The sequence below is a fragment of the Odontomachus brunneus genome, unplaced genomic scaffold, assembly GCF_010583005.1.
Source record: "Odontomachus brunneus isolate Ranch 3 - 2012 unplaced genomic scaffold, Obru_v1 Obru_scaffold_048, whole genome shotgun sequence".
Lineage (NCBI taxonomy): Eukaryota > Metazoa > Arthropoda > Insecta > Hymenoptera > Formicidae > Odontomachus > Odontomachus brunneus.
In genome coordinates this window covers 1,938,804-1,955,883 of record NW_022639498.1, presented here as the reverse complement: position 1 = coordinate 1,955,883, position 17,080 = coordinate 1,938,804, and the positions used below count along the sequence as shown (strand labels likewise).

Below are 17,080 nucleotides of genomic sequence, written 5' to 3'. Positions count from 1 at the left end.
TCAACACTAAAATCACCACTTTGAAATCGTCGAAACCATTCTCTGCAAGATTTATCCGACGGTGCAGATTCACCATAAACTTCCACAAGCATTCGATGCGCTTCAGCTGCACTTTTCTTCCAATTGAAACAGAAAATCAAAACTTCCCGCAAATGGTGCTTATTTGGAACGAAACTCGACATTTTCAACGCAGTAAAAATTAAACTTGTGCAAAACTCAAAGGCTTGTAAACAATATTTGGTTGACAGATGTTGACACTTCACGATACAGCAAAAATCAGCTGTCGCCGTCAACCATTTATAGCACCTAGAGCCATCTTTTGAAAACGGACCGAACTAAGTTGTACACCCAATATATAGAAAGTAGCAATAAGTTTTCGTATGAACAGAAAACTTCAAAGAATAAATTACAATCGACATTTACTAATTTTCTCTGAATAATGACCTAAGTAGCACTTACAAGTGCTGCTATGCTAGCAAACGTTTGGAGGATTCGTGTGCCCTTACGTATTTGAACTCGTAGCTCCGTTAATATTGTGAATATCAAAAAATTTTTTACAAAGATATTCTATACACATGTGGAAATAAAAATCAACAAAAAAATCGATTTTTTTGAAGTCGTTAAAGATTAAATGCTCTAAAAAACAATCATGATATAGGTATATTTTTTTTAGGATTAAAATTTTCATTTTGTACATTCAAAGTTTTCAATTAACGAGATTGTCCCAATCGTTCTGAATCGAATCTTGTACAAAGATAATGAAATCTTGTTATACACCGAGTTTCAAAACAATTTGGACACATTTTTTACACATTTCGAAACGCAGTCGATAGTCCAATAAGAGAAATTTTTTTTAAATTAATATTCAGAAGTTATGTTTTCTCATTGGATCATTGGTTGTATTCCAAACTGCCTAAAAAGTGTTTTAACTATTTTTAATACAAGACTGATCGCTTACCTAGCAGCTTGAGCAGCCTTCCACTTAGCATTCAATGCGGCGGTATCTAGTGTAGGGAGCTTCGGTTCCGGATGAATTAGTTGGGACTCTTGTTCAAATATGTCTGTTAAAGGTTTCCTCTGGATTTCTGTAATTAATTGTAACGATACTTCGTCATATTGTTATATTTAATATAAACAACACGCACACTCTTTGATACACGTTTCTTACGTACCTTTCCTTTGTTGCGCAGTCATCGGTACTCTAGGTTCTCTCTCGTGATACGCCTTCGAAGCTTCGTCTCTCTCCCTCTCCCTCTCTCTGCGCAGCTCTTCCTCTCTGCGCGAACTCTCAGCGAGCTTCTCCGCGTTGCTAAGAGGGGAAGGTATGTCATTATACTGTGCTACATACCTAGCAAATATAAAAACATAAGTAGAATATGATATCTGATGGCCGCGTGATTTCCGTTCATTTGCGATAGCTGAAGACGTTAAAATAGTACGATGAAAATAGATAATTAATACAACAACACGAAATTAAGTTAAATTTGGATACTGCAAAAATATAATATATTTATAGAAAAAGAAAAGTGAAAAAACCTGAACTCATTATTAGAAAATTTCAGTAAAGATTCCAACCTTTTTAGCGCCGCACAGTCTTTCTCAACTTTCGCATAATAAGCATTAAGTTTGGATTCTAATTGTTCCAAGTCCGGTAAAGATGACTTTTTCAGTGCTTCTAAATCTCGTTCAAGCTTGTCCTTGTTTTTACGTTTTTTACGCTCTTCCTTCTTCTTCTTTTTTCGACTCTTCTTATCCTCTTTTTCCTTATCCTTTCCTTTCTTCTCCTTTTTCTTCTTCTTTTTTAATTTTTCGCTTTCGGAGTGTTTCTTTTCCTTCTCTCTTTCTCTCTTCCATCTTGCTGTCTCTTCCAAAAATTTTCTTACCTATTCATACAAAATAATTTTTGTTATCATTTTAATTTTTACATTGCATACCTTGAAATGTAATTACTAAAAAACTTTAACTTATCATACTTAATATCGTAACATAACTTGCCTTATCTTCATAATCAGAATCATCCTTGGTTTGTTCAAGAAACTTGCGTACTTTGATTTCATAGTCATCCATTTTCTCACGGGTGTTGGTGGTATAAGAAGCTGGTGCAATTGTATCATGAGTGGTAGTAGCCGCAGCTGGAGGATTGTTATATTGTGCCATTCGCTTACTAAGCGGAGAAAGCGAACTGCGGTGATCTTTCTTATGCTTTCGTTTGCGACTAGGCGAACGAGAAACGGATCGTGAGCTTCCAGACGACGATGAGCTGCTTGAATCTGAACTCGAAGAGCTTGAGGATCCGCTGGATGAAGAACTTGAGCTGGAACTCCATCTTTGTCTTTTTTTTGATCTAGATTTTCTTTCCTTCTTGCGCTTCTTCTTATCTTTTTTATTTTCCACAACGTCGTTTTCGGCTTCAAAATTTTTAAAAGTATCGAGAGGATTCAACGATGCTGTGAGAGTTTTAGATTTTACATATTCGATAGAATTTCGTGCTTCTTCATGATATGGAGCAATCGCCAAACAATTCTCATATGCTTTCTGAGCATCCTCGTACTTCTTCTCATCTTCATAACTGCGACCGAGCGCAACGAGCGTTTCTGCCATATACTTACGAGCATTTATATGTGTTTGATTTAATTTTAGCGCGGTCTCAAAATCGTCGATCGCCTTCTTGAAACTTCCACTATTTGCATATCTATAACAGTACAACAGAAAATAAAACCTTGAATACATTTGTTTACGCATAGATTTACATACTGTATACAGGGTGTCTGACGTGAGATATATAAAACTAAATTAGAAGATGTTAACCTAAGGACTCCTGACATTTTGCTAACTACATAAAATTTCGAGATATTAATAAAAAAAGATTGACAAACTAGAGCGTACGATGTTGTAGAACAAGCTCTATTAGTGTGAGATTTCATTGAAAATAAAATCCGATTATTTTTAACGACATATGCGCGTGACACACTCGCGATATGTAAAAAACAATTGTGTTTCCGCCCTTGCATCCTTACTTCGTTTTTAGCTGTCATCCGATATTCACTCATGCTAAGTGATAATCGAGCCTTTCGTGCTCGAGCTGATGTGTTTTACCTTTACACATGTAATTTTGTATATCGCGTCAGATACCTTGTGTACACACACACACATACAAACGCGCGTACACACACATTGTATATATGTATATATTTGTTTGATTTTTTGTGTGTGTGTGTGTGTGTGTGTGTGTGTGTGTGTGTGTCAGGGGTTTCAATAGAAAACATACAATGCTCCTCGAGCGACTAAGCCCTCGACGTTACGAGGGTCAACAGTAAGTGCTTTGTTGAGGCACTGGAAAGCTTCAGAATGACGACCAGCCTTAAAATGATCTATACCCTCTGCGACACTTCGGAATGCCCATTTGCTCGCCTGTGTTTGTCTCAACTCAGAAGCATATTCGTTAGGTGGGAATCTTTCTCTACATATCAACAAAAATAATATTTAATAATTAAAAATCTTTATATTTATTTCTATTAACACAGTGTCTTTGAAAAAGATGATATTTTTAAAGAAGTAGGTGAAAGGAGGAAAAGGAAAAAAGAAGTAAAAATATTCGATCAAAATATAACGCATATTTAACTAGATAATATAAAATATCAAAAGCAGATATTTAACTAGATAAACGTTAAAAAATCTATCAAAGACATTCTCATATTTAAAATAGATGACATCTCAATTTTCGTAAATTTTGCAAGTATCAAAGATCACTTATATGTTTAAATAACGAGATATTTTTTCTCTATTGATCTAAGAAAATGATATCAAACACAATCTCAGCCATATGTTATGTCTTAAGCTGAGCGTTACAATATCTTTTATTTAATAATTTAATAAATACATTTAATAATTAATAAAAATGTGTAAAGAAATATTTTAAATAAATGATTTAAATAAATAAAAAATATTTTAAATATTTTTATTGAATGTATTTATGTAGGTAATATCTAAGAAACAATCAAGTGGTAGGTATGTACAAAATATCCTAACCAAATTATACCTACGTCAAAAAAATAAAGGTCATTGAAAATTTATTATGTAATTAAATACACATTTTCGAAACTATGTTGATATGATATTTTTTATCTGTAACTTCCCTTATCACCACCTTCAAGCCCATGATCATCTTTTTCAGAGACAACTTATATGTATTGAGATACAGTGAGACGTCTTACCTCAAGCCAACCATGTTAGAGTGATTCTCTTGTCCGAGGCCGATTAAGTCGCACAGATATTTTATGTTGTTTGGATTGTTGAAGCCTGTACTATTCTCCAACAGCGTTTCATAACTCTGTCCTTTGTTGTCCATTGCTTTCCTATATCACAGAGAAAAACCTAGTTATCGAATTTGTAAAGATCATCGTGACCTTTGTCAAAGAAGAGGAAACCAAAGCTACTTCGTTAACGGTAAAACCAAAGACTCAATAATCATGACAGCCGAATCCTTATAATCCTTTTCGGCATGTTGTATTGCTTATACGGTCGTACATGTGCGTCGCAGTCTCTCTGACATATCGTCGTGCCATGTGTTATTTTTTCATTTTTAATATGCGCTAACATGTTTTATATGCGCATTATTTGTCTCCTCATACACACATACAGTGATTTAATTATTCTTGCACAATGATTCTCATTCCTCACTTCGATCTGCATGTATTATTCGGAGATACGATACTAATGCCAAAAGTGCTTTCATGTCATTTCCGATCTTCCTCGATCGCATCAGAAAATATAAGACTGTTGCACAACTTTTGGTATTAGAGTCGTTCATAATCTACGTTTGTACCGTTAAGAAGCAGCAGGGGTCCGAAACAGGGATACGGTGTTGGAGGTTCATAAGATTTTTTTATTACCAGATAATTTTCTTAGTTATAAATTGATATTGGTACACAACCTCAGTATTATGTAAACTCGTCTCTCACCTTTCACGTACCGCTAAGACGTATATTTCTAGTATTTTGCATATCACATTTGTAATCAGAGATTTTATCTCAACACAAAAGCACACGGCCTATCATCGATCGATGGTGGTTTCGGTTTTATAAGTTTTTTTGGTGCGATAAAATAAATTGCATAGCTCTAGGATAGGTTGGGAGCCACGTCTGAGTATATTTTATCTTCCACACAAGTTGACCAAAAAAATTTTTTTTAGATGTACACTTTCGCCTGTTTGCATTTTGTGATGTCAATTTGTTATCAACATGACATCACTTTTTTTATTTGTCAATACAAGCTGTAAGTTCAAATGAGAGGCATTATTACGACGAGGCGCGATTCTTTTGAGGCTTAAAGGTAAAAGGTTTCTGGGTGATTAAGATTTTAGTTGTTTGGTCTCTGCTTAAAATATTACAAGTTTCCATACAAACTGATAATCTTCACCTTACCTTCACAAAGAAAACACGATTGCACGAAAATACAAATATCTCTGGCCACAAAACGATTTGCAAAAAAAATTTATTAGTGTACATTTCAAAGGAGCACAGTCGAAACACACATATAAATATATATAAATATATATTGATTTGATACCCTAAGAGACCAAACAACTTTAAATCAGTGTTATACCTACCGTACGCTGCACTCACTCTGATTGTTCAAAGGCTCAATGTCTCATACTGGAAATTCAACCTCAAAAGACATTGAAGTCATTTTCGCCATAGTTTGGCTGGTGCTTTGAGAGTAACATATCGCAAACGTAGATATAATATGTGCGCAATAGAGCCATGTCAACCAATACTCAAGGTTTGAATCATTTGTATCACATTAGAAATTCATCATCATACTGACTATTCAACTTTTATGTTACATAGAGTGTCTGGTACCTAAATTCATAAAAATGTGTAAGAAGAATCAAATCTAATTTTACCTAATTTTGTTAGTATCACAGTGCTTCTGTTAAAATTCGTTTTTGTCTTCCCACCATGCTATATCCTTACCTTCATTTTATGTAATGAAAGGGTCGATGAAATTATGAAAATTGCGCGCACGCACGCACACACACATCTACATATGTATATACACATACACCATTTACATGTATACATATACATATATACCATTTACATATATATATTTATATGTATATACATATAAATAGTTTCACAATATGTGGAACTTACTACAAAGATGGATTTAGAAGTTAAAAATTGAAAAAAAAAGAAAAAATAGTTGACATAAATATATACATCCGAAATCACTTCTACTTTAAGTTGAAACTATCTTTGTCTCGTCTGAGCCATAGTCTATAGAAAGTCTATAATATAATTTAATTTAATTTAATTTAATTTAATTTTGAATATGTTTGAAGTTAATATAAAATATAAAATGTTGTCATATATTATTTTTATTATGTACTATTGGTTTTTGTTACTAAAATTTGTGATTTTGAATTTACTCTAATAATGGAAACTTATTTAAATTGAAAATTGGTAGACATAATCTATAATGAACACACTTGCTAATTACAATTTAGCAATAAAGCTAAAACAAAATGCTTATGTATAGAAAAATTTCCTACTGTCTGTCAAATAAAAAAACAGATTTACGTCTTAAAATTATTGATTAATTTAAGTAATGAATTTCAAATAATTTTTACTTAACAATGTTGAAATATTCCAACAACGTATTGAATAAGGTTGTCAAAGAGGATCCGATAAACTATTAGAATTTGTGAAGAAGTGGGAAGAATCTATATTAAAACGGTGTTCGACTTATATAGGGAAACAAGGAAATCATCATATTGAGTATTTTCTTTAAATATAAATAAATTGTGTTGCTGGAATATAAAAATAACTGTAACTAGAAAAGCGCGCGATTTCAGATATACATTTATATAAACTTTATTATTACTAGATTTTATGTGCGTGTCTGAGCGTGAATCCATCCCTGTGCAATGCATTTCACATATTTACTATATATACAGGGTGTCCCAGTTTAAAAATCACATCTAAATAGCGAGTAAAATAAGAATTGTACAAAAAATACTTTAAATAAATGTCGGACTTGTGGAGAGAGGTAAAAAACAATGTGGGATTGACTCTTAAAATTGCGATCAATTTTAATTTTTTAAATAAAAACAGTTTATTGATAAAATGAGAATTTCACTCTTCTTCTATTGATAAAAGCACCGAAATAAAAAAAAAAGAATAAATTTTATCTGGATATTTTTTATTCTTGATGATAATAATTTAATACATATATATTTAAAATGATAAGGGAAATAGATTGATGTAAAAGCATATAATTTTTTAGTCATTCAACTATATAAAAATATTAAAATAAAATAATCAGAAACTATTTACTTTTTAATAATATTTAGTACTTTTATAGAAAGAATGATGAGTAGAAAATTAATCTATGTTAATAAAAAAGAACTATTAAGAACAAACTAAAGTTAATCTTAAAAATTTCAACGTCACAATAATATATCATATATACTTTCAGAATTGAACAATTTTTGTCTGAAACATTTTTTAATATCCTAAACACCTGATATATATACAAGATGTCCCGCCATTACCGTATTATCTTTTAAGGACGGATTTTCTGTAATTTGAAGAAAAAAATTCTAATGCAAAAATGTCGAGGTTATAATATTTTTCAAATTATAAACGATTAAAGTTGACCAATTATGCTATAGGCTAAAGTACGCGCGCTCAACGCACAATAGTACAGGTGCATGCCCATAAGTGAGAATTTGCATAAGATATGAAATTAGTTGTAAATCTTTGAAAGAAACGTGTGACAGCTTATTGATTCTCATAAATATATTGTGTGATATTTTATTCATAATATTTTTACGAAATTGTTATTATTTGCGATGTTTATTTAAATGTTAGAAAAGGTAGATTATTATTACATATGTTGTTGTATGTACGGAACTTCCGTATTAATATTTGAAAAAGGGACGACATATGCATGCACCTGTATCATTGGGTATTGTACCATACCTGAGCGCGCGTACTTTAGCCAGTATAATTGGTCAACTTTAATCGTTTATAATTCGTTTATAATCAGAACAATCTACGAAGCTCTCGTAAGAACGTAGAGCGGGTTAAAGTAAATATGAAAGTCCTATACCGTTTTGCGAGATATTCATAATAATAACAGAGAAATTAATTACGAAAGATTAAGGAGAAGCGTATGCTGAATAGTAAAAGACGGACCGTTCGAGTCACAGCGCAGGCCAGTAATATAGCGCGCGGATGTCGACCCGTGGCAATTGGAAGACAAGTGCCTATATCTATACTGCTACATTTCTACGTATTGCTACACCACCGAGGCGACACACGCACACGCACGCACGCACATACGCACGCACGCACGCACGCACACACACACACACACACACACACACACAGAGGATGTTCCACCTAACTTGACCATCTTAAATATCTCGCTTATGTTTTATAATAGGAGTATGCCAAAGGGGGGCATTATTCAGTTCGAGGAGACAAATACTGTAAAAAATATGAAATTTTTCTTGTTTTTCTATCTTTTTCTTCTATCATATCGAGATGATAAAAATATGTAGTCTCAAAAATCGCGATGATAAAAATATGTAGTCTTAAAAAATAATAATAAACTTGAAATCCTAAAAAATGACTTTGAGAAAAATTTTTTGTTTTTTACATTATTTGTCTCCTCGAACTGAATAATGTCCTCTTTTGGAATCCTCCTATCATAAAACATAAGCGAGATATTTAAGATGGTCAAGATAGATGGGACACCTTGTGTATATATATAATATATATAATATACAGGATGTCTTAGACCTCCATGATCACACTTTGTAAGAATGTAGAACGGATTGAGGTGAGCAAGAAAGTCCTGTGCCATTTTGCGATATTTGCAATAGTTTTCGAGAAAATAATTGATTTGTCTCAGCTAATCAGCGCATAGGAAGCGGCAGCGGAAAGAAACCCGAGTAGGAATTTAAAAGAGGGCTTGTAAAGGCCCTAGATAGTTTTTCCCCATTTCTGTCTAGGCGTCATTCAGGCAAGCCCGAATAGACCCTGTACAGAGATGTAACGCTTTTGTAAGTCAGGGCCTGATTTGTAAATCTGAGAGGCTCTATTCTGGCATGCCTATGTAGGCGCTATCTGGACACGCCTAAGTAGAAAAAAATATTCTTTTATGTATGAATATGTACTACTATTTTTTTTCTAATAAAAACTATTCGTAAAGGTCACAGCGCTTGCTAATTTTATTTGAAAACTTTAGATTACTTGATTCCAATGCTACATTACATTTAAAAATTCTCACTGACACTGGTGGGACTTGAACCTGGACCCTGTTTGAGGCACCTCTGGATTATGAATCTGTTGTTTTAGACACTACGTCACTTCCTCAATCGATATAAGCGTCTTACATTTTATCCATATGTGTTGTGATTAACACAATATAATTTTTTTATAATATAACTTAATCAAATGATATAATTTGAATAAAAATTATATTTTTCGTACTTTTATTGTTAATTTAACCCTTAGCTATTAAGGTGAGGTCTACAAAATTCCGCACTTCCATTTTGTTATTTTTAAATTTTTATAGTAAAATTTTTTTTATTATTGATTGTTATTAAATAAATAAAGTCATGAAAGACTATAAACTTTGAGTAATTATAAAGGAGTAAAATTAAAAGAAAGAGAAATCCAACTTACCATATAAAATTTCATTAAATTAATTAAATTTATATATAAATATATAAATCAATGGTTATTATAAGCGATTTCTGAAATATTTTAGTGAAAAAGATTTTGATAAAATGTTTCACAAATATTTCTAAATTATTTCAATGTTATATTTCAATATAATTTCCAAGTTATCTTTCGGAAAGCTTGCTGTGTGGAACTCTATGTGAACACGCCTTATTTGGGAGACTATATTTTTGAGAACCAAAATCATAGGTATTTTACTTCAAACTTATATAAATTTTACTTCAGTCTAAGATTGTAAACTAAAGTTCTGTAAGACTAAACTATTTCAAGAATTAAATAAACGAGACCTTGATTGAATGATATAAGTACATATCTTGTTGTATTGATGTCTACGGACATCCACATCTGTGCCTATTTATGAATTTTCCTTTAAAAATCCTTTTACTTGGCCATATGTAGGCCTAACGATGGCAGGACTTATTAAGGGTATCCCCAACAACGCCTATATTTTACGGGTCTATTTAGAAAATTCTACTCAGAATTTGCCTTTGTAGGCCCTTCCTAGACACAACAGTAGTAGACCTTGTTAGGGGAATCCCAACAGTACCTATTCAGGGCTTATTTAGGAAATTCTACTAAAAATTTGTCTTTGTAGGTCCTTTCTAGGCGCAACAGTGGTAGGCCTAGTTAGGAGCACCCCCAACAGTACCTATTCTGTTAAGAAAATTCTACTCAGAATTTGCTTTTGTATCCTTTCTAGGCCCAACGATGCCAAGCCTATTTTAGGACATGCCTATCTAGACCCTTTACGGACTTGGGGCATGCATGCCCCAATAAAATCCTACCTAGGAAGATGTCTTCGAGCGACGTGCGACCGTGACACTCACGAATCGCGTCTTGCCGCGTCCATCCGCCCGAAGCTACGAGACACAGCGAGGCGTGATACACTGACATATGTGCACGATATATCCGTGTGCTGAATCGAAGCGTGTCGCCGCTTCGGCTGCAAGCAGACATTCTCATACATGTATGTAGAGGTGACACAGCGAGCGGCATGTAACACAGAATCGTACACTGAAAGATAATTATCTTTCGTTTTCTCGACGTCGTGGCAGAAAAGTGACAGCGCGCGATTACATTTAGATTATTTTATCAGACAGCAAAAACAGCTCACATTAAAACTGTAATGAGTTTCTATGATTAAAAAAAAATAGAAAGAGAGAAAGCGATGGAAACTGAAGGGATTTGCTGAGAATCTAATTGTTCTCTATCGTATCCTTTGCATGTATCCTTTGCATGTATCGAATCCGCAAAAAATTGATATCGTTTTCTATTGTGCTCTGTTAAGAAAGTACAATATCAAGAGTTAAATCGTTATAATATGATAGAATTCTTATAGAGATTTTTCGTGTCCTACCGTTTTACTGGAATTCATCATGAAAAAATCACTGGAAATCTATCATAATTTGTGGTGTATTAACTTTGGGAGAAACTCAAAGTTCTTTATTGTATAAAGGAAACCTATCGTTCTCGATTGTGTACGAACGATATTTGACTTGTATATATAATTACAATAGAAGACGTGCATCATAATCTATCGTGAAGTGGTTACACCAAGAATGGGTGTTTTTCTGTTGGTGCTTTTCTATGTTCTTCATACTTTAATTAAGTACATTCGTCAACAAAATTATCGCATAGGTAAATTCATGTCGAAATTTAGCACAATTTTAAATGAGCATAATACCACGAAACATTATCGTATTTGAAATCTTTTTTCTTTTCTTTTAAAAAGTGAAATCTGTACTTTAAGAAACATTTGTCGTATTTTGAATTTATTCTCGCCCCTTCCCGTAGTTTTTTCAAAAATAAAGACGTATTACGTCTCCAAAAAAATTGCACAATTTGATGTATCCTACGGGCTGGAATAAATTTTTTCGTAAATTTCATGATAACTATCGTAAAATATAGACTTACTCCTGTAATGTAAAAGAAAACGGATTTGTATGATTTGTTTTCGTGGAGTTGCGAGATATCAAAATTACTTATGCATTTTTTTTAATCGCTTAATTTGACGCACTAATTCTACTGAGTGGAATGAATTCTTTTCACAAAAACGCACGCTGAATGGTTGAGGGAGGAGCGTTTGCGATTCAGTAATATAGCAGTAATATAGTAATATAGCATCTTACGATAACTATCGTAAAATATTGACATTTCCTTGCAAATAAAAAAATAAAGAAGACAGGTAGTATTATGTTCATTTAAAATTGTGCTAAATTTTGACATGAATTTACATATGCGATAATTTTGTTGACGAACGTACTTAGTTAAAGCGTGTTATAATCTTTGTAAGAAGACGATAGAAAAACACCCATTCTTGGCGTAACCACTTCACAATAGATCATGATGCACGCCTTCTATCGTAATTATATGTACAAATCAAATATTGTTCGTACATAATCGAGAACGATAAGTTTCCTTTATACAATAAAGAACTTTGAATTCCTCCCAAAGTTAATACACTACAAATTATGACAAATTTCCAATGCTTTTTTCATGATAAATTCCAATAAAACGATAGGACACGATAAGTCTTTATAAGAATTCTATCATATTGTAACGATTTAATATTCTCCTAACAGAGCACGAAAACGATATCATTTCTTGCGGATTTAATACATTATGATAGAGAACAATTAGATTCTCTGCAAATCCCTTCAGTTTCTATCGCTTTCTCTCTTTCTATTTTTTTTTTTATCACAGAAACTCATTACGGTTTTAATGTGAGCTATTTTTGCTGTCTGATAAAATAATTTTCTAAATGTAATCGCGCGCTGTCATTTTTCTGCCATAACGTCGAGAAAACGAAAGATAATTATCTAATTCTATAATTATATAATTCTATGTTATACGCCGCTCGCTGTGTTATCTCTACATGCAGCCAAAGCGGCGACACGCTTTGATTCGGCACATGGATATGTCATGCATATGTGTCAGTGTATCACGCTTCGCTGTGTCTCGTAGCTATGGGTGGAAGGACGCGATTCGCGAGTATCACGGTCGCACGTCGGTCGAAGACATCTTTCTTTTCTCTGCCGCTTCTTGTGCGCTGATTAGCTGAGACAAAATAATTAATTTCTCGAAAACTATTGCGAATATCGCAAAACGGCACAGAACTTCCTCGCTCACCTCAATCCGTTCTGCGTTCTCACAAAATATAATCATGGAGATCTGAGACACTCTGTATATATATAGACTCTCCTTCTCACATTAAGTGAGAATGTAGAATGAGTTGAGGTAAACATAAAAGTTCTACACCGTTTTACGATATTCGTAATAATGACCGAAAAATTAATTGTAAAAGATTAAGGAAAAACGCACGTTGAATGGTTAAGAGTGGAGCGCTCGCGGCCTAATAATATAACGCACGGATGTCGGCCCGCGGTGATTGAAAAAACAACGTATCATTAGCTATATTTATATCGCTGCACTCCTATATCTCGCCTCGGCGCGGTGCGGCAAGACGTAGGATCATAGCGGTATAAGCTGCGCGCTGACGTCTGCCTGCTATATTACTGGATCGAGAGCGCTCCTCTCTCAACCATTCAGCGTGCGTTTTTCCTTAATTTTTACAATTAATTTCTATTAATTATTAGTTATTATTGCGAATATTGCAAAACGGTATAGGATTTTTATGTTCACCTCAACCCGTTCTAACATTCCCACTTAATGTAAGAAGGGGAATCTGGGACACTCTATATAGGGTGTCCCAGATCACCTTCACAATCTCTCGTAAGGGCGTAAAGCGGATTAAGATGAACACAAAATTTCAATATCACTTTGCGATATTCGCAATAAATCACAAGATATTAAAGAAGATTGGTGAATGATCACGCGCAATATGGTAGATGAGCTGCAGTGACGTCGTCTGCCGTCGTATACTTATACATTAAGTCAAACTGAACAAAAAAGTTCTCTACCATTTTGCAAATGATCACATAGATTTTCAGATATTAATTAAAGAAAATTTATGCATTATGGTACACAATCTTATAACAATTTTCTTTGATTAATATCTAAAAATCTATGTTGTCATTTGCAAAATAATAGAGGACTTTTTTGTTCGGTTTGACTTAAATGGTGGTTAACATAATATATCTCTTATTTAAAAAGTTATTGTTCACTTTCTCAACGGTTTATTAGTTTTATTTGCAATTTTTTAACTTTCTATAATAAAACTTTTGGCGGGGAAAATGTCCTGATTCAACTTTAGAACATTAAATTTCGTATTTATTTAACATCAATATCTATCAATGCAAAGGAGAAATAGTACTTGGGATAAATTAAAACAGGTAAATATGCATTGTCTGAACAATAACTATCAATATTATTTGTTGTTATAAATATTTAATGGAAAAAGTTAAACGTAGTAACAGTACCATGTAGTTTGTGGCTTATACGTTGGCAATAATGCACTATGCAGCCAGGTTAGATGAAACAATAAAAACCTCAAATTTCACACTTATCCTATTGTTCATCGAAATTATTTAATTTGTATTTTTATTCTTTGCATGAAACAATGCAGACAAAACAAGAATTTACGACGTAACTTTATTATGCTGATTTATAGGTTATTCGTTTGACACACCAGCTGATTGCAATGTTACCACATTTCCAGTCGAGTTACTAACTCCTTATGACAATCGCAAAATTGTCATAAATAAAAATTAATTTCTCTGAAACCGTGTTGTGAAAACTAATCAAATTCTGCAAATAGTTCCGATAATTCAGGATCTATATGTATAAAAATACTTAAATTTTTGGTACTATTTTTTCTATACGTTTTTACTCATTACATTTAAGAAAGTTGCTTTTGCCATAAGAATACGTGTAAAATTAACATAATAATTACTCTTCAACAGTTTAGTGAATCGACTTGAAATTTTTTTCAGTATATTATAGATAATAAAGGAAAAATTACCCAAAGTTTTATCAAATTGGTACTATTTTTATATAGCTCAAATACATCCTTAATGTACAAGTATACAACGGCAGACGGTGCTATTGCAGCTCATCTACCATATCGCGCATGATCATTCACTAATTTTTTTTACTTAATATCTACTATTATTATGAATATAGCAAAATGGTATAGGACTTTTGTGTTCATCTCAATCCATTCCTCACGAGAGATTGTAAAGGTGATCCGGGAGACTCTGAATACACAGAACGTCTGACTATGCAAAGCAAAACGCTTATGTGCAACTAAAACGGGTAAAACTGAACAGAGAAATCATATTCAAATGTATACAGGATATCTCACACTCTCCTCCGGGCATTTTGTGGAAACGTAGAACATGTTGCGGTAAATATAAAAATCCTATATCGTTTTGCGATATTCGCAATAATTATCGAGATATTAATTGTATAAAATTTGTGAATAGTCATGCAGAATATGATAAATGAGTTATAATAGCGACGACTGCCGTCGTGTACTTATATTTTAGGTCAAATTGAACAAAAAAGTCCTTTACCATTTTGCAAATAATTACATAGATTTTTAATTATTAATTAAAGAAGATGAGTGCATTATCACGAAAAATCATGCAATAATCTTCTTTAATTAATAATTAAAAATCTATGTGATTATTTGAAAAATGGTAGAGGACTTTTTTGTTCAATTTGACCTAAAGTATAAGTATACGACGGCAGTCGTCGCTACTATAATTCATTTACCATATTCTGCATGATTATTCACAAATTTTATATAATTAATATCTCGATAATTATTGCGAATATCAAAACGGTATAAGACTTTTACGTTCACCGCAACCTGTTCGACGTTACCATAAAATGCCCGGAGGAGAGGCACCCTGTATATAAATGTTGCAAATATAATAGTTATTAAGGAATTAACTAAACACTATGAAAGAATAAGCGCACAGAAAGTGGTAAGACAAATTCTGTAAACATATAAAAAAAAATAGTTTCCACTTACTTATTGTCTTACTTTTTCGAATCTTCTAAGAACAATGGGTATCAATTGATAATGAAAAGCTCGTCTACATAAGTCGCAAAACACAATTCGCAAGCGCAAACGTATTATGACATTCGCGTTATTCTACACGAATTGCATTTTGTGGTTTATGTAGATAGAGCTTTGTGAGCGGAGAATATAATATAGAAAACACAGAAAAAGCGCAAAGAGCAGAAAAAGCGTTTCTGTTGCTAACAGATAATACCGTTGCTAGGAAATCCTAAGAAGTAAAACATCTTTCTTGCAAGCTGGAAGTTATTTTTCTTTGGATATGTTTACAGAGTCCGTTTTACCGCTTACCATGCGTCCATTCGCTCATATTGATAAATTAATCTTTTAACAACTATTGCAAAATTTGCAAAATGGCACATGACTTTCTTGTTTAATTTGATCCATTCTAATCTGCATTATGTCTTGAATTGTCAGACACCTTGTGTATGTGTGTGTATATATATAGGGTGGCCCACGTAAAGTGTTACAAGCTAATAACTCTAAACATATTTGTCCTATCAAAAAGTTATTCATGAGAAAGTTTTATATATTCGAAGGGCCTTTCTAGCTATGTAAACAAAAATCTACTTCCGTCCTCCTTTGAAGATGGACGGGGGGTAACTTTAACGTTTTAAATGGGACCCCCTATACAATGTTACATATTTGGATTCTACGGGAAAAAACAAGTAAACTTTGTCTGAAACATTTCTTTGGAAAATGCTCCTATCAAAAGTAATAAACATTTAAACTTTAATGGAGAATGCATTGAAATTAATGATAAATTAAATAAGACTCATAGTTTTTTCTGTTTTGTTTTATTTTATTAAATATTCGAACTTTGACCATTAACATCTAAATACTTATTAATTCTTTTTACAAAATTTTGCCTAATTCTAAATGTCGTTCACCTGATCTTACACCTTTAGACTATTTTTTAGGGGGGTATATCAAAGAAGAAGTCACATCTCAACCACTTATGACGAAAGAAAATTTTTAAAGAAGATTTAAAACGAAGAATACGTACAGCTTGCACGTATAGGTGACCCCAGAAATGTTGTTTAAAGTTAGGCAAAGTTTTGTAAGAAAGAATTAATAATAAAGAATTAATAAAAGAATTAATAAATGTTTATATGTTAATGGTCAACAGTTCGAACATTTAATAAAATAAAACAAAACAGAAAAACTATTAGTCTTATTTAATTTATCATTAATTTCAATGCACTCTCCATTAAAGTTTAAATGTTTATAATTTTTTATAAGAACATTTTCCAAAGAAATGTTTCAGACAAAGTTTACTTGTTTTTTCCCGTAGAATCCAAATATGTAACATTGTATAGGGGGTCCCATTTGAAAC

The 17,080-nt window shown here is 32.7% G+C and overlaps 1 protein-coding gene across 6 annotated transcripts in view; it reads right to left on the bottom strand.

Annotated features, from left to right (window-relative positions):
- LOC116845019 (tetratricopeptide repeat protein 14 homolog) overlaps positions 1-17,080 on the bottom strand; it is a 64,049-nt gene that overhangs the window by 16,219 nt on the left and 30,750 nt on the right. For 2 of the 6 annotated variants that reach the window (XM_032817251.1, XM_032817253.1), the window contains 6 exons: positions 4,215-4,355; positions 3,269-3,460; positions 1,996-2,692; positions 1,576-1,883; positions 1,173-1,348; positions 959-1,085 (listed from right to left, as the gene is read on the bottom strand). In XM_032817251.1, coding sequence (XP_032673142.1) covers positions 959-1,085; positions 1,173-1,348; positions 1,576-1,883; positions 1,996-2,692; positions 3,269-3,460; positions 4,215-4,355 — 1,641 coding nt within the window. Of the gene's footprint in view, positions 1-958; positions 1,086-1,172; positions 1,349-1,575; positions 1,884-1,995; positions 2,693-3,268; positions 3,461-4,214; positions 4,356-4,961; positions 5,822-17,080 lie in introns of those variants that run through there. The other 4 variants (XM_032817254.1, XM_032817256.1, XM_032817255.1 and 1 more) reach the window with 4 other exon arrangements.